The 18878-nt window shown below is 40.1% G+C and overlaps 2 protein-coding genes across 2 annotated transcripts; one reads left to right on the forward strand and one right to left on the reverse strand.

Moving 5' to 3' along the window:
- Positions 1-1106: 1106 nt before the first annotated feature.
- On the reverse strand, positions 1107-2060 carry LOC120569059 (high choriolytic enzyme 1-like). Its single transcript, XM_039816880.1, has one exon. It carries the CDS (start codon positions 2005-2007, stop codon positions 1252-1254), a length of 756 nt encoding a protein of 251 aa, XP_039672814.1. The 5' UTR covers positions 2008-2060; the 3' UTR covers positions 1107-1251.
- A 2971-nt stretch (positions 2061-5031) lies between these two features.
- Positions 5032-6011, forward strand: LOC120569058 (high choriolytic enzyme 1-like). Its single transcript, XM_039816879.1, has one exon. The coding sequence runs from the start codon at positions 5085-5087 to the stop codon at positions 5868-5870; it is 786 nt and encodes a 261-aa protein (XP_039672813.1). The 5' UTR covers positions 5032-5084; the 3' UTR covers positions 5871-6011.
- Positions 6012-18878: the final 12867 nt, after the last annotated feature.

Here is an 18878-nt window from a genome sequence, read left to right on the forward strand (position 1 = left end):
TTACGACGACGTAGCCTACGTCAGTGTAGCCGCTCAACAGTTACCGCTACTTTTTGAAAGCTGGATGAGTTTCCCGCCCACTCGCTTCAGTTCGTCATGGTAAGTGGTTGAAAAGCCCACCAACATCTCCTCTGCCAAACTGGATACGGCAACCGAGCCTCCTGATGTTGTCGTTGGAGAAGGAGTCCCTGGACGACAGTCTGAGCCTGATGCTAGTAGCTCCGTGGAGCCCAACCCTGGCCTGGCAGGACCTGCAGGTCGGTGCAACCTGCGACTGGGGCAGCATTTGGGCCACAACTAACTGTTGAACCAGGGGGTGTGACGGACAAACCCAAACAGGTTGTGTTGAGGAAATATCCAGTTAAAAAAAAAACGTAGCTGTAGCTGGTATTTGAACAGGGACTGGCTTGCGTAGGCTACTCGGTGAAAAAGGATTCCGCATTTTGTTATGCCTGCAGGAAATTCACATCTGTATCATCGGACGCGACCTTCTCCATTAAGGGGTTTAAGATTTACAGACAAGGACTTAAATAAGCATGCAGCTTCAAATGACAGGAGGGACTGGAGAGAGGACAGGCTGCCTCCACTCAAAGTACCGGTAGGTTCGAAGTGTGTGTGTGTGTGTGTGTGTGTGTGTGTGTGTGTGTGTGTGTGTGTGTGTGTGTGTGTGTGTGTGTGTGTGTGTGTGTGTGTGTGTGTGCGTGGGTGTGTGTCTCATGGCACATGCATAGCAATGCATATCCTTCTATTGACTGCTTTAAAATGCAATGTTTGAGAGATGCTTCTGGTGTTACATCTAATATGTTGTATAGTCAAGTGTTTTATGGATATTCATAACATTGCTTCTATGTAATGTGTTGTAGGCTATATAGGCTACCTGGTCATATTGCTGTTGGTTATGTTTAACGTGATGATTACGTGCGAATAGTATAACAAGAGTATATGATTATTATACATATACGTACTGTACGCCAATAATAATTGTGCCCCCCCATGTATTTCATGTGCCCCCCTTAAGACTGAGGTCTAGCGACGGGTCTGCGGATTTACACAAGATTAATAAGTAAGTTTTTTAAGTAGAAATAGATAAATGAACAACACAAACAAATATTGAATGCATGCTTTAATTAGATAGCGTACAGTATCAGAGAATTCACAGATTCATAGTCATAGATTCTGCTGTCTGCTTAAAGAATATTTGAACAGAAACTTGTTTTCATAACTGATAACTTTGGATAAGATGTGTTGTTTTTAGCAGCTGTAGAGCTTATTGATCCGTATGATGTCCACTGAGGACAAGCCCTGCTTCTGGCCGATCTGGACTTTAGGGTCGGGGATGGGGGTGATGGTGTCCTGCCCGTTGATGGAGAAGGCTGTTCTTCCATAGTGCATGATGGAGGTGTAGTCGTAGGGAGTGTTCAGGTTGTTGGTGACCTGCTTGTCGAAGTTGAAGGCCATCTTAGGGTCCATGTTGGCCCAATTGATCCTGACGTAGTTGTCGCGATCGCTCCTGGTCTGTTCGTGCCAGAAGCCCAGAGCGTGGTTGAACTCGTGCTGGATGAGGCCGTAGGAGACGCAGCCATACCTCTGCAGAGAGAGCAACTGAGCGCCTCCCACTTTGCCCAGAAAGGAGAAACATCCTGATTTGTTCTCCACGCTGATGTAGTCGGTCTCGTTGTTACGGGGCACGAAGCGGATACAGGTTTTGCTGTGGAAGCCCTGCAAGGCGTTGTCAATCTGCCGCTTCTCTGAGCTGGTGTACTCACTGCTCACGGTGTAGGGGACCGTCACCAGGCCGCTGGAGTTTTTCTTCCAGAAGCACTTCTGGTTAGGGCACATTAGGGCATTTCTGGTACTGGGAACCAGCAAGTCTCCTTCCAGCAGGATCTCATCGCTGCCCTTGTTGGAGGTCAGGATCCTGGTGGTTATGTCGACGGTGTCTGGAAGAGGAAGGGCCTGAGAGAGGCCGAGCAGGAGCAGCAGCAGCAGGCTGGCAGAGGGAGTCATCTTCAGAGTCGGTCTGGAGGCTGTGGAGCTTCTCTGGAGAGCTGCTGTGGAGAGACTCCTTGAAGCTTGATGTTTGACTCAGTTCAGTCCAGGGTCTTTATACTGTCCTCTACAGGTGTGTCTGCAGGAGGCTTATGGGTTGGGTTCTACACTGCTAGGCCTGAACAAACCTCTGAAGGGAGGACTCCACAGACGAGCCTACTTATTAAACAAACGTTTCTTTGTCCAGTTTATCCTCATTGTGTGACACATCCTTATATCTACACTGAGCTCAGCTGGTTTTTATTTTTCTTTGGTTTACAAATGGCTTTTTAGCAAGCTTTATCAAAGTATATATGTACAAATTAAATGTGTGTGACCAAAATACTGTTTCTTTACTCTCTGATGAACTGCGTGATTGAAATCCCCATGTGTGCCTTTATGACAAGCTGAAGAAGAAGGTAGGTTCTTCTCTACGTCCTCTTACTGTGTAGCTGCTGCTCTGCCTGCTGCGTTAGGGTTAGGGAAACACACAGACACACACACTAAATGTCTCACATCTTCAAAATGAAACACTTCATTGAAAATACCATAAACACATCTCGAAATCAAGCATTTGCATCAAATGGCAAACACTTTTTTCATAATAGTACATTTTTGGATATACCATGTACACACTGTTGTTCTAAATCTAAAGGTCTTTTGTCTTTCATAGGCTTTTATCTACATTTACAATGTTCTAGAGAGAAAGTGATCTGCTGAGAGTGGTTGAAAAGTGCACTGTAAAAAACAATTTAATGTTACAGTAAAACAGAACATATTTATTGGGTAAAACATTACATTTGTAAGAGTAGCTCAGTGTTGTTTACAGTAGTATGACACAAGAAAACAAAAGTACAAACACATGTAAACCAAAGGTATCATTTTTAGAATAAAGAATATGTGTGTGTTTGTGTGTTTGTGTTTGTGCGAGGGAGGGGGTGGGGGGGAGAGATTGTATGCAAAGTCTGATTGATTTGTAATGATGAAATAGTCATTAGATAGTTGCATGCAGTATGGACGCAAGTCTACAGTGTTGCTAATGTATGTGAGTGAGCTGATTTACACAAGATTAATAAGTAAGTTTTAAATGTAGAAATAGATAAATGAACAACACACACAAACAAATATTGAATGAATGCTTTAATTAGATAGCGTACAGTATCAGAGAATTCACAGATTCATTGTCTTAGATTCTGCTGTCTGCTTAAAGAATATTTGAACAGAAACTTGTTTTCCTAACTGATAACTTTGGATAAGATGTGTTGTTTTTAGCAGCTGTAGAGCTTATTGATCCTTATGATGTCCAAGGAGGACAAGCCCTGACTCTGCATTTTGCATTTTTTGTGTGCAGTTTTGGGAATTGTGTGTAGAGTTTTGTAAATGTTCACACGTTTTCTATACAATTGTACATAGAGCAACAGTGCTGCCATGTACATAAATACACAAATATACAGCACAATATACATTACATGTACAGAAAGGTCTTCTACCCACTCCCCACCCTCCCCAGTCCCCATGCATCCTCATAAACTATCCGTACAAGTATACATTTGGAGTAAAGTAAGTCTACATTTTGCCGCCCATAAAAAAAAAAAGACAAGGTAGGGTACATCCTACATAAAGACAAAATGCTACATAAAGAAGCATAAGAAGAGAAAGAAAAGAAAAGAATAAAATAAAACAAAATGAAAAAGTTAAATATAACAATAAAAGATAAAAAAAGATAATTAAATACAGGCAAGTCATTTAGTTAACCTCAAGGTAGCACTACACCTCTTCCCAGTCCACTGCAGAAACCTCATCAAAATAGTCCATGAAAGATCCCCAGGTAGAATAGAATTCTCTCACGTTTCCTCTGAGTGAATATTTCATCTTTTCTAACTTTAAATGATATATGACATCTTTAATCCACCTGGTGTGGGATGGGGATTTTGGGCCTTTCCAATTTCCAATGTCACCACTGTTTGAGATAGCAATGTAGTGACTGTAATCCAGATATTTAAATTATGAAGACACAGTCTTGAAAGGTAAATTTGGTGTCAGCTTTTTAAGAGCTGCATTGTTGACAGGGAACAATTCGCTCTTTTCCAGGTTAAGTTTATAGCCAGAGATTTCCAAACTGTTCCAGAATGTTGAGAATGGCTGGTACAGATATGTCTGGGTCTGTTATGAAAAGCAGAATATCATCAGCATAGGCTGAAATTTTGTGAGATAGCCCTTCTCTAATACTACCCTTAAAAGTCATACAGCTCCGAAATGCCATGGCCAAATGTTCAAGGAAAATATCAAAAAGCAGGGGTGAGAGAGGGCATACTTGTGTGTAGAGTTTTGAAAAGAGGAGACTTAGTTTTGAAAACGTGTGTAAGCAGTTGGAAAAAACTGTAAGTGAGACTCGAGTCGGAGTCTCAAACTTGAGCCCCCATCTTTGGTGTGTGTGTGTGTCTGTGTGTGTGTGTGTGTGTGTGTGTGTGTTTGTGTGTGTGTGTGTGTGGGTCCTAACCCTAATGCAGCAGGCAGAGCAGCAGCTACACGGTAAGAGGACGTAGAGATGTACATACGTAGAGAAGGAAAGAAGTATGTAGGGAAGATCCTTTCCTTCTGATTTCCTTCCCTACCTTCTTCTTCAGCTTGTCATAAAAGGTTCACATCGGGATTTCAATTACGCAGGTTATAAGAGAGTGAAGAAACAGTATTTTGGTAACACACATTTAATTTGTACATATATACTTTGATAAAGGTTGCTAAAAAGTCATTTGTAAACCAAAGAAAAATAAAAACCAGCTGAGCTTAGTGGAGCTATAAGGATGTGGCCCACAATGAGGATAAACTGGACAAAGACACGTTTGTTTAATAAGTAGGCTTGTCTGTGGAGTCCTCCCTTCAGAGGTTTGTTCAGGCCTAGCAGTGTAGACCCCAACCCATAAGCCTCCTGCAGACACACCTGTAGAGGACAGTATAAAGACCCTGGACTGAACTGAGTCAAACATCAAGCTTCAAGGAGTCTCTCCACAGCAGCTCTCCAGAGAAGCTCCACAGCCTCCAGACCGACCCTGAAGATGACTCCCTCTGCCAACCTGCTGCTGCTGCTCCTGCTCGGCCTCTCTCAGGCACTTCCTCTCCAGGAGCCAGGAGGCGAAGAAGAAGAAGCCCCAGACAACGTCGACATCACCACCAGGATTCTGACCTCCAACAAGGGCAGCAATGAGATCCTGCTGGAAGGAGACTTGCTGGTTCCCAGTACCAGAAATGCCCTAATGTGCCCTAACCAGAACTGCTTCTGGAAGAAAAACTCCAGCGGCCTGGTGACGGTCCCCTTCACCGTGAGCAGTGAGTACACCAGCTCAGAGAAGCGGCAGATTGACAACGCCTTGCAGGGCTTCCACAGCAAAACCTGTATCCGCTTCGTGCCCCGTAACAACGAGACCGACTACATCAGCGTGGAGAACCAATCAGGATGTTTCTCCAGTCTGGGCAAAGTGGGAGGCAGGCAGGTGCTCTCTCTGCAGAGGTATGGCTGCGTCTACTACGGCATCATCCAGCACGAGTTCAACCACGCTCTGGGCTTCCGGCACGAACAGACCAGGAGCGATCGCGACAACTACGTCACGATCAATTGGGCCAACATCGACCCTAAGATGGCCTACAACTTCAACAAGCAGGTCACCAACAACATTAACACTCCCTACGACTACACCTCCATCATGCACTATGCAAGAACAGCCTTCTCCATCAACGGGCAGGACACCATCACCCCCATCCCCGACCCTAAAGTCCAGATCGGCCAGAGTCAGGGCTTGTCCTCCTGGGACATCATAAGGATCAATAAGCTCTACAGCTGCTAAAATCAACACATCTTATCCAAAGTTATCAGTTAGGAAAATAAGTTTCTGTTCAAATATTCTTTAAGCAGACAGCAGAATCCAAGACTATGAATCTGTGAATTCTCTGATACTGTACCCTATCTAATTAAAGCATGCATTCAATATTTGTTTCCTTTGTTCATTTATCTATTTCTACTTATAAAACCTACTTATTAATCTTGTGTAAATCCGCTCACACACATACATTGGCAACATTGTAAACTTGCATACAATTTTTGTTCGATTGGGAAACGACAGTGGGCACAACTGGAGTCACACGTGCAAAACTTAAACTACAGTCTGCACAGCAGCAGTCACCTGAGCTGAACAGTTCATATCAACTGCAGAACTTATTCACAGCAACACAACTCTTAACATACGTCTCAGAACAGGCTCAGTGTAGCCAAACACTGAACAATCCTCACTGAGATAACACACACACACACACACACACACACACACACACACACACACACACACACACACACACACACACACACACACACACACACACACACACACACACACACACACACACACGGCAGAGCAGAATACCCAGGGCTCGGTTTACACCTATCACCATTTCTAGCCACTGGGGGACCATAGGCAGGCTGGGGGGAACTCATATTAATGTTAAAAAAACTCATAAAGTGAAATTTTCATGCCATGGAACCGTTAAAATAACCTGCAGTGTCCTAGCCTGTCCTTCCAGACTCTGGTACACAAGCCTGGTCCTATAGGACTACAGTAACAGAAATATGTGCAGAATTACAGCTTTTTTTGATTGCTAAACGACAGCGGGCACAACTGGAGTCACATCTGCAAAACTCTAACTACAGTCTCCACAGCAGCAGTTCATGTGGACCAAACTCTAGTTCATTTTTCATTGCTTGAACACAGTTTTCAAAACTCTACACCCTTATCCCATGACTTTAACCACAACGTGCACAACACTGTAGATTTACAGCACTTTGTTCAAATGCTAACACACTGCTGTCAAAACTGTTAACCACACATTCAGAACAGAATAGATTTCAGTCTGGTGCCTATCAAACACTGCTGGTTGGTATTTTAGCTGAAAGCCTAAGCAGGTGTCTTGTTTTAGATTAGTTAGTGAACATATATGGTATTTATACAGAGAAAGATCAGAAAGACTTTTTTTGTATACAAACACCAAATAAGAATGAAATAATTCTACACTGTACTGTTTGAGAGAAACAGGTAAAAGAGCAAAGATACCAATACGTCCAGGTAAGATGTCTGAGGTTATATATACAGCTATAAAAAAAAGTGAAAAACACTATATCTTTACAGTAGTAAAACTGTGTTCTTACTGTTTTTCCGAAAGTAATGGAGGTGAAAGCAATAGAAACACCACATTCATTTGTATTTAGAGATGATGCAGACATCCAATGTGATAACGTAAAGGGTGAGGCTATTTGCACCCCTGGTACAATTAGCAGTGTATGCTATTTGTACCCTGGTGCAATTAGAAGTGTATGCTATTTGTACCCTGGTGCAATTAGAAGTGTATGCTATTTGCACCCCTGGTACAATTAGAAGTGTATGCTATTTGCACCCCTGGTACAAATATCAATGTATGCTATTTGCACCCCTGTGCATTTACAGTACCTTGGCATATATTTGCACACAGTTATCCATACTACTCATGTATTACACCTTTTTGGAATATTATCGCCCTGACATTCTTACCCTAACCATAACCATCCCACTCCTCTTGCCTAAACCTAACCAACCCAACCAGAGCAGGCATATTCATGAGTCTTCCCCTACCACCCTACAAAAAAAAAATAAAAATACGCGTTCGCGGGTCCTGACTTGCGCAATTGCATGCAAATTATCCAATCCAAATTTTTAAAAATAAGATCACCACACAGGGGAATCAAACTCCAAACACCCATACCCAAGGCAAGTGCACTAACCACTCACCTAGCAGTTCTTTCAGGAAGTTGAACAACTTTTTACCACTTGGTTTCTTCAAGCCTCGGTTGCTAGGTAACCATACTGTATACAAAAAAATAGGTACTAACAAACTAACGGTTGTATACTTTCACTGAAGACAGAAAGCGCAACTGTAGTATCCATTTTCCGCTAGAAATTCAATTGTTATAAACTTTAGAGACAAAACTTCCCTAATATGCCAGTTTCTGCGGTCATGGAAGATGAACGATTTTGGTGCGCGAGCAACGTTTTTGTTGTACATAAATAAGCTGTGTGGATATTCTGGAATGACCGAACCACATGATGTTGGAGAGGAGGATTAGTACAGTATTTTTGGGATGTATTTGTTATTTTCCCGTATAAATTACGACAAAATTTTATTGAAAATGATTTTCATTCCTTTTGTTTATTATGTAAGTTTTCACTATATATTTCCAAAAACGTTGTAGTTCAGTTCAAACTGCACTGTAAATGAAAAAGTTTGTAATTTCTGTATTGGTGTTTGAGCTAGTGTTTTACCCTCAGTGTGTTCTGAGTGACAGTGTGTGTGTGTGTGTGTGTGTGTTTTTGTGTGTGTGTGTGTGTGTGTGTTATCTCAGTGAGGACTGTTCATAGTGTTTGGCTGCACTGAGCCTGTTTTGAGACGTGTGTTAAGAGTTGTGTTGCTTTAAATGAGTTTTGCAGGTGATATGAACTGTTTAGCTCAGGTGACTGTTGGTAGTGCAGACTGTAGTTTGAGTTTTGCACGTGACTCCAGTTGTGCCCACTGTCGTTTAGCAATCGGAAAAAACTGTAAGACAGTCAAGACAGTCCAGTGTTTGGAAACAGTGGCACTCATGGTCAAAATGACACATTTTGTTTGCAAAAGGCTCTAACTGTGCCCAAACATTTAAAATATGCAACAAAAGCTAATTTTGCCATCAAACAGCCCAACTTGCAAACAAGTGTATGAGCTCTTTCAATCAACCATTACACACTGGTCAACAAAATACTAAATACAGCACTCAGTGCTTGTCATGTTTTGCTAGCTTGCCTGTATGGTCAATACACCATGCTGTCCTTATGTTCTGTATGGACAGTTTTCAACTTTAGGTAAAAGTTTAGGTAAAGTCTTTTACTAGTGTCTATGTATAGTTAAGTAATGATTATTCTATTTTTTATATATTGTTGTAACCCAGTGGTAAACTTGGGTATTATAGTGTAATGGGGTGGGTTATGATTAATCTCTCTTACTCAGAGTCTCAGGATTATCAAAAAAAAAAAAGTAAACGCTTATTTACTTTAGATAACTAAGAGAGGACACCTGATTACTAACAAAGAAATATTAATATATTTTACATAATTAAAAGGAGCTGAATATTTGTAATTTTATTTCATGACAGTGATTAAGACTAACGGTTAAAGTTTATATTATTTAGCTAAATAATATTTCCAGAGGCTCTATGCAGTTATCCTTTTTATTACTGTTTTTGTTACTATTTTATTGGTCATTTGGGCATTCACGCGATATAGTCAATAGTGATTGGCTTCAGGTATGAAACGTGAATATACACGTGACCGGAGGAGAGACTGCAGAAGGTTCTGGAAGTTTTCTTTTGCCGGTCGGGCGCTCTCTGCTGGATCCGGTGGGAGACGTGACGCTGGTGCGTTGAGAAGAGGAAAAACCGCTAGAAAGAGCGAGAAAAAAAGCCGAGGAAACGGAGCGGGAGGCTCAAAGGAGAGGACCGCGGACTGGGGATAGTGGTGAGTCGAGAGACTGAGTAAAACGAAGCCGGAGACCTGTCTTAATGAGCGGGAGAGAAGGAGCGGAGGCCGTTATCGGAGGAAGCCGAGATAGCTAGCCAGTGTGGGCGTATGCTGGGCTGAACTGTCGGTTAGTCGCACCGCACCCGAGGATCCGGACCAAAGTTTTTCCACGCTCTCAATTTTTTGCAAGTGTCTGTTCAGCGCACTCAATGTTTTGCAAGACCAAACAGGCCTGCAACGTTTTTTTTTTGTTCAAATCGTCACCGTGAGTAAACTGGAACGTGTGTGAATGTGTGTGTGATTGGGCCCATCACTGCATTTTCTAAGACTTGTTTCAGGACACTTTGCAGTTTTTTTTTTTTAAATGTATTGTTAGAGTTCTCTGTGTATTCTCGATTGTTAAGAAATAGCTAAGGTAAGAGAACTTTATACCATTTATTCTGGGGTAACCATTGTGATTGACCCCATTGGGGTTCCCAGCTAAAAATTAAAAACAAAAAAACTATTATTAAAGTTTTGGGGAAAGCTTTTGTATTCTATTTGCCAAATTGTATTCAATAAACTAGGGTGTTACCCTATTTTATTTTCTTTGCTAGAACGAAAACCATCTCTGGGTCTCATTATTTTCAACTATCTTATTGTTAAAAGGTCTTACAACTGATTAGTAACTTATTAGGTGCACCCTCGTGGTATCCACCTGAACTACACCGAACCCAAGCACCCCCATTCTCACGTAATTGACTCTTAGAGTGGTTGTACGGGTGCTACATTGTGTTGCCTGTTGTACTTGAATAGATATAGAATTTGCACTGACAGTCTCTTGCACTATGATACCATTGCACCTTTCTGCATTTTTTCCACACCGCTCCTTTAAACACGCTACAAACAAACTTTACTGTAAGGCACACTATTGATATATTTCTATTTATGGAGTATGTGTGCTTGGATGTCATATGTCATATGTCTGTGTTCCTATGTGGATGTTTTTTGTGTATAAGCTATTGGACACCTTAATTTCCTTCAGGATAAATAAAGTATCTCTGTCTATCTATCTCTATTGTAGCCTATTTCTGTACGTAGGATTCATGCCAGAGCCATTTGTTGTCAAATTTGCCTTCTTGCAAATAATTGGATCCAGAATCAGAAATGCTTTGATGAAATTGTATTGATTCCATTGATTCTTATTTTCAAACTGTGGCTGAAAACGTAAATACTGTAAATATTACACAAAATACATGTAAACCAAAATAAAATCTATTGGACTCACTGGCTTATGAGCATATCCAGGAGATAAATGTATTGTTTTTATGTGTGTTTTTCTTCTTTGTAATACGGACCATTTTTTACGTGTCTGAAATAAAGCAAATGTATATATATATATATATATATATATATATATATATATATATATATATATATATATATATACATTAGAGTATAAGAAATTAAGAAAATAAAAATAAAATCTATTACAGTAAAGTATAAACATCTATTACTGTAGAGTATAAGAAATAGCCACTATTGATATTCAGTCTCTTTTGTCTTCATTATGGGGCCACATGGCCTAACCCTGCCAGGGGCGGATCTACAGGGGGGCAAGGGGGGGCAGCTGCCCCCACTGTAGGGCCTTGCCCCCAGCTGCCCCTAACTTTGGCATTCAAAAACTTTGCTTGTAAAACAAACTGCCACTATGTGCACAGGCTTCTTAAAACATTGAAACAAACAATTAATTTATATTAATTCATAATAAATAATACTTGTAGATGTAATCTTAGCCCCCTGCCCCTCAAATACCCAGCTACGTCCCTGCATCAAACGTGCAGAGCGCCGTTCGCACATTCAGGCTTTCGCACAGCGAAGTCTGCTGCCGGTGCGGGGCCCCCTGCATCCCGGCAAAGACTGGAGCGACTGAGCGCTCCCCCTCCCCGAGCCTCTCAAAGTGAAGTCTGTTTCCCCAGGTGAAGTTAAAACACGTTTCATCTAAAGTTAAATTTGTAATAATTATAATGTCTGCTAAAGGCGAGTCAGTATCAACAACAGCCGCGTCTGTTAGCCAAAAGTCAAATCGCTCCCCTCGTGAGTTGGAAGCGCATTCTGCTGTTTGATTAGTCTGATTTCAGTAAAGACAAGAAGAGCAGAATACAGAATATTACAAACTGGCATGTTTGAATTCATAACGTTTACAGAGGGTCGCCGTTTCGTGGGCGTTATCGTTACAACACACTACACAGAGCTTGCTGAGACCGATCATTTGTATATGATTAGTTAAGGAGTAGGCTACTATAAAATCCACTTCCTCTCACATATCACGGCATAACGGCTGCACAAATTAAACCAGGCAACATACTTTACTGTCAAACTGGGAAAACAACAAATACAACGGGATTAAGAAGGCTAGTCTAAACATAACTGATGTGTGCATGTAATAAATCTCGTCTGATGTTATGTTTTTAGGCTACTTATTAGCTACAGGGCCATACAGTGTAATGTAATACAATAATAACAAGAGCTTTTCACATCTTGACTTTTGCAGGCCAGAGTAGCTGGAGATATTAGCTGAAGCCTAACAGTGGGGATATTGCCAGCCAAGAAAATCCTGAGTAGTGCACAGGAGGAAGAGGAGGAGGGAAATGAAGAAGGAGAAGACAGTAAACTGGAGAGACCAGGCAGGTCAGAGCAGGAGAAGACCACAGAAGGAGATGCAGAAATGAGTGAAAGAGAAGAGGGAAAGGAAGAATTGACAGTGAGGGATGAAGAGGAGGCTGCAGGTTCAGAGAGAGGGACAGAGGCAGAGAGTGATCAGGAGGATGAAGATGACAGAGAGGAAGAGGAGGCTGCAGTAACCCCTGGACCATATGGTTGGTTTATATTCTCCTTACATATAAATTGCAGTACAGTAACATAACATGTCCTGTGACATGATGTGTTTTCAGTTTTTGGCTATTTCCATTCTGTTGTATATGTTATAGGGTTAGATATGTAAATATTTACATATACAACAACAGTTCACTCTTCTCAAGACACTTTACAGATAGAGTAGGTCTAGACCACACTCTTTAAGTTACAATGACCCAACAATTCTCCCAAGAGCAAGCATTTGGTGCAACAGAAACATCAGACATATCCAGGGTCTTGGTGGTCGCTGGTTACATACAGATGGATACAGATATAGAGAATTATGATTCATAATAATGGTAATTATAGTAACAAAAAAGATAATGGAACTATGAATAGAAATAATAGTTGTAGCAGTTTAGGGCGTAGCAGTTTAGGGCATAGCAGGGCGTTGCGGGGCGTAGTAGGGCATATCAGTTTATGTATGAGGGTTTCCATGTACCGTCTTCCCCTGCCACCCTACCAAGATCTCTTGCTACCCCTTTGCCCCCCCATGTAAAATTTTCTAGATCCGCCACTGAACCCTGCACACTGATCTATGGGACCACATGGTCAAAGCAATCAAGAAAAACTGTAATAGCCTACAAATCATCCACGGGATCAATTACGCTATACTACACAGCGTTTGTTCCTGGGGAGATGGATCTGTGTGTCCCACCTCCTCCTCACTAACCTCTCCTCCTCTGAGTCGGGTCTCCCTCGTTCTGGACTCAGTTTCACTGAGCATACTAACACTTAGAAAAGCAATAAATGGCATTACATCAGTGAGTTCAAACTGCTTATTGTGCGTAATTTTGACTGACACTGAGATGCATGTTGTTCTGCAACTGGTGTGGCGCTGCCACTATTCTCTTGATTTCCACTTTCACTTTTTTGAGTGAAAGAGACGTTACATTTAGCATATATCATCACAGGTAACAAACTAACCATCGCAAAGTGTTGTGCTAATGCTGAGAACAGGCACATTGTATCTTTATAGTTGTATCCATATGATGTGACAGACTTAGGTTAGATTAGATTAGATCTAATTAGATTAAATAGGTTAGATTAATGATTGGATGTGCCAGAACTTTCTTAAATTAAATGAAGAAAAAACGGAGGTGGTTGTTTTTGGAGCAAAAGAGGAACGATTGAAAGTCAGCACTCAGCTTCAAACGACAATGTTGAAAACAACAGACAAAGCCAGAAATCTTGGTGTAGTCATGTCCTCAGACCTGAATTTTAAAAGCCACATTAAGACAATAACAAAATCAGCCTATTATCACCTTAAAAATATATCAAGGGTTAAAGGACTTATGTCTCAGCAGGATCTGGAAAAACTTGTCCATGCTTTTATCTTTAGTAGACTGGACTACTGTAACGGTGTCTTTACAGGTCTCCCTAAAAAATCAATCAGACAGCTGCAGCTGATTCAGAACGCTGCTGCTCGAGTCTTCACTAAAACCAAGAAAGTGGATCACATCACTCCAGTACTGAAGCCTCTACACTGGCTTCCAGTGCCTCAAAGAATTGATTTCAAAATACTTTTGCTGGTTTATAAATCACCAAAATACATTTCTGATCTCCTACTACACTATGAACCACCCAGACCTCTCAGGTCGTCTGGGACAGGTCTACTTGTTGTACCCAGAGTCAGAACTAAACAGGGGGAAGCAGTGTTCAGTTTTTATGCTCCACATATCTGGAACAAACTCCCAGAAACCTGCAGGTCCGCTGCAACTCTCAGTTCTTTTAAATCTAAGCTAAAGACCTATCTTCTTGATGTTGCTTTTCTTTAAATAATCTATTTTATTAACTTTAATTTCTTATACTGCACTGTAACTTTTATTCTTATACTGCACTATCAATTTTATTATTGTCTTTTAATGTTTTTAATTTGTTTATTAATATTTTTAAATAGTTTTTAATTGTTTTCTTACTGCTCTTTAATATTTTATGTAAAGCACTTTGAATTGCCCTGTTGCTGAAATGTGCTATACAAATAAAGCTGCCTTGCCTTGCCTTGCCTTAGGTTAATATTTCAGCAGGTCCGAGGGCTAGAGGGATGTGTTAAGTAGACCCCATAAAGTTATCCTACAACTGATGTTGATACTATATACTGTATGGATGGGAGCTACAGGACATGCTTTGAATTCATAATATTTAACAATACAGTGTTAGGGACAGATCAGATGGCCAGAGACTTGAGACTTGACTTGGACTCGTGGCAAAAGACTTGAGACTTGACTTGAACTTCAAAAAAATGACTTGTGAACATCTCTGGCTCAGGTGACTGCTGCTGTGCAGACTGTAGTTTGAGTTTTGCACATGTGACTCCAGTTGTGCCCACTGTCGTTTCCCAATTCAACAAAAACTGTATGCAAGTTTACAATGTTGCCAATGTATGTGTGTGAACGTATATGTGTGAACCAACACACCACCAGGACACGTTATCACAAGATGGCGGCAGCATGAGCATTTGAGGAAGTCAGACCTGCAAGAATGACTAGATTTGCCTTCAAATAACTCGTAAATCATCAAATACTCCTTGCACTATCCTCCTACGCTCAAGATTACCTCTGATGGTAAATCAATGCTGTGCAAAACCTCAGTGGAAGCTGAAAAGTTTCTTCCGGAACTACAACCTGAATGACGGACTGCTCCTGTCCTGTTTGAGGTAGTCTATTGATTGGTTGTTGCTGATGTTTGTTTGTTTGCAGTAGTGTAATCTGGATGTATTTGATTACCTCTTGAAGGTTTACATGATATGGAAATGATTTATAATTCCCTCCCAGACCAGAATATTGAGACGTTTTTTCTCTTATTCTCTTTAGCCTATAGGGCTGGCTATATATAAAAAAATAAAAATGAATTCATTGGCTGATAAATATTATTTGGCTTCTTTAATTTGTATATGCAGCTTCTCACTGAGTTCTATTACTATGGGGCTATTCATTAATTTGTGTTTTTTCATTTTGCTAGAGCCTATGGGCTGTCTCATAATGTGGTCTGTATATAGTGAAACATTTAGGATATGTATAAAGCATTCCCAGTTAATATTTTTGCGGCCTGAGCCTGCATTCTTGTTTGTTCTCTATTTTTTTGTTTAGTTTCTTGTTTTAAATTAATTCTAGGCTATGCCTTTGTTTGACCAGTTTCTGTGCTCTTGTGTGTGTATATCTTGGTGTGTGTGTGTTTGTGTGTGTGTGTGTGTGTGTGTGTGTGTGTGTAAAGGTTTGTAAATACTTGTGTGATATGCTCTCCTCTCCCCTCCACCCTTTTCTCCCCAACCCTCATTTCAATCAGGAGAGACTTGTTTGCAGATATGCAAAAGGTTTTAATGTACAACAGCATGTAGTGCACAGTGTATTGGAGATTGAACTCCATCAATATTAATACATTTAATATATTAATACATTTAATGTAGGGGTAGGGAACCAAGATGTAACCCCCCCGATGGAATCCAGACACTGGTGGTGGCGGAGAAGGCCGGAAAACCAGACCTAGGAGGCATCGGAGCGACAGCCAGAGAACCACCAGGACAGGAGGTGGAAGGGGAGGAGGAGGGACGACGTCTTCCTGAAATGACAGCTGATAGCACAGGGAGAGAAGCAGCTTTTTAAAAGAGTGAGGTGACGCTGTGATTGGCCTATGGGATCATTGGCCGTTCCTGATTGGTTTATCAGAAGGTGAACGCCTCCAGGCTTATTTGTTATACATTTGAATATTAGGAGTTTGACACATAAAATCAACTTGCTAAGAGCCTGGCTTTCTTACAATAAGCCTAGTGTTATCACACTCTCTGAAACATGGCTGAATAGTGATATATCTGATGCAGATGTTAAACTTGATGGTTATACTCTGTATAGAGTCGACAGGTGTACTCGTGGTGAGGGAGTAGCCACCTATATCTCTTCTCATTTATCTTCTGAACTCATTATGCCAAAGGAGACAGCTGTATATTTTGAATGCTTATTTGTTAATATTGCTTTTCATGAAAACAAGCAGATAATTATAGGTAACATCTATAGACCTCTTAATTCCCCTGTTAAATTGACAAATTGTATTCTTGCTACTTTTAATTCTTTAGACTATGCAAATCAGTTGATGTTATTGGGTGATTTCAATCGTAATTGGCTTGATTGCGCCTCTTCTCATGAGAAAAACTTATTTAATGGTCTCAACCTTACTCAACTTCATTACTGATCCGACTAGGGTGATTAATAAGTCTAAGTCTCTCGAGTGATCACTCAATTGTTTTTTGTGTTTGGAAAATAAGACTACCCCATCTGCCATCTAAAGTAATTAAGATAAGACAATGTAAAAAACTAAACACAGATGCTTTCATCCAAGATTTAATAAGCAATAATTGGTCTAGATTTCAAATGATCCCTTATGTTGAAGACGCCTGGAACTTCTTTCTTGTTAGAGGTTCTTAAAGTCATAGATAGGCATGCACCTTGGACATCTGTTAAGGTCAAGGGGAGTCATTTACCTTGGATTAACAGTGATCTAATACATTTATTTAAATAACAAGATAAAGCCTGGGTCAGATACCACATGACAAAGGACGCTGCTGATTGGTCTGAATATAAGAAATGATTTTACAACCAAAACAAGGAATGCAAAATCAAATTATTATAGGTATTCTTTATCAGATGACATCAAAAACCCTAAGCAATTCTGGAAGAAACTTAACTCTTTAATTAACAAAACCAATAAAAGTCTTCCTACCAAACTTAGAATGAATAACAACATTATTACTGACCCTATGTCAATGGCCAATGTTCTCAATCAACATTTTTCCTCTATATGTTGTTCTCAATCATCTGAACTCTCCTATTCTAGCATAACAAATACTGTGAACAATAGCCCATTCTCATTTTCATTTTCTAAAATCCATCCCTTTGATGTCCAACAGACAATCTCAGAAATAAAATCTTCTAATGGTGCTGGTCCTGATGGTCTGGACATTAAGTTTATTAAGCTTTCTTCCCACGTCCTAGCATTTCCACTATGTGAGTTATTTAATTTATCACTTTCCACTTGCTTAATTCCATTAATGTGGAAATTTGCGAAAGTAACATAACTACACAAAGGTGGTGACTCACTTGATGTCAACAATTATAGGCCAATTTCTATAAATAGTAATGTAGCTAAAATATTCAAAAAGCTTATTTTTAGGCAACTCTCTAAATATATTAATGACTTCTCCCTTTTGACTACAAATCAAACTGGATTTAGACCTAATCATTATACGACAACAACCCTTACATTATTTACCAATGATATTTTTTCTGCACAAGATAAAAACAGGTCTACTGGTGCAATTTGTATTGACCTCACTAAAGCGTTTGACATGGTCAATCATTATATTCTTCTCGATAAACTATATGCTATTGGTCTTTCCAAATCAGCTGTTCTTTGGTTTAATGCATATTTTCATTACAGACGTCAAAGTGTGTCTCTTAATGCTGCTCTCTCCCAGCCTAGAATAATTGAAATGGGTGTCCCTCAGGGTTCTTCCCTAGGGCCCCTTTTATTTTCCATTTTTATAAATGATCTACCACAAATATGTCAGATCCATCTATATGCAGATGACACAGTTATCTAAACAAGACATATCTGAGATACAAACCTCTCTTCAATCTGATTTTAATTGTATTCAAACATGGTTTTCTTCTAATCTGCTCCTATTGAATAAAAATAAGTGCTATAGTATGCTTTTTGTAACTAGATCTGCACTCCATAAGCAAAATAACTCTCTTGAGGTTAAATTCCTGGATGGTACACCTCTAGAGAATGTTGAGGAGTTTAAATATCTTGGCCTCTGGCTTGATTCCCGACTTACCTTCAGACCTCATATTGACTCCATTGTGAAAAAAAATAAACTTAAGAATGTTATACCGCTCAATTAATTGTTTTACAAAACAGATTAGATTCAAAATTATTACTCAATTATTATTGCCTATAATTGATTATGCGGATGTTGTTTATCAGAACACATCTGAAATCAATCTTAAACCTTTGAATGTGATTTATAATAGTCTCTGCAGATTTGTTCTGAAGTGTCCATTAGGAACCCATCACTGTCAAATGTATCAGTCATTGAATCTTCTTTCACTAAATGATAGACGTCAGTTTCACTGGTTGCAGTTTGTTCATAAATGCATTTTTTCAAACTATCCATCCTATCTGAAACAACACTTGATTTTATATCAATCACCCTATAGTTTAAGAGATACTGACCACATTTTCTTCTTTGTACCACATATATCCAAAGAAATTGGGAGGAGAGCCTTTAAAGCCCCTTCTGATTGGAATGGTTTACCTAGGTCTTTTAGGGCTATCTCTTCTTTTCACCAGTTTATTTTGGCTCTTCTTAATTATTTGCATACAAGCTGCAAC

The sequence above is a fragment of the Perca fluviatilis genome, chromosome 11, assembly GCF_010015445.1.
Source record: "Perca fluviatilis chromosome 11, GENO_Pfluv_1.0, whole genome shotgun sequence".
Taxonomy (NCBI): domain Eukaryota; kingdom Metazoa; phylum Chordata; class Actinopteri; order Perciformes; family Percidae; genus Perca; species Perca fluviatilis.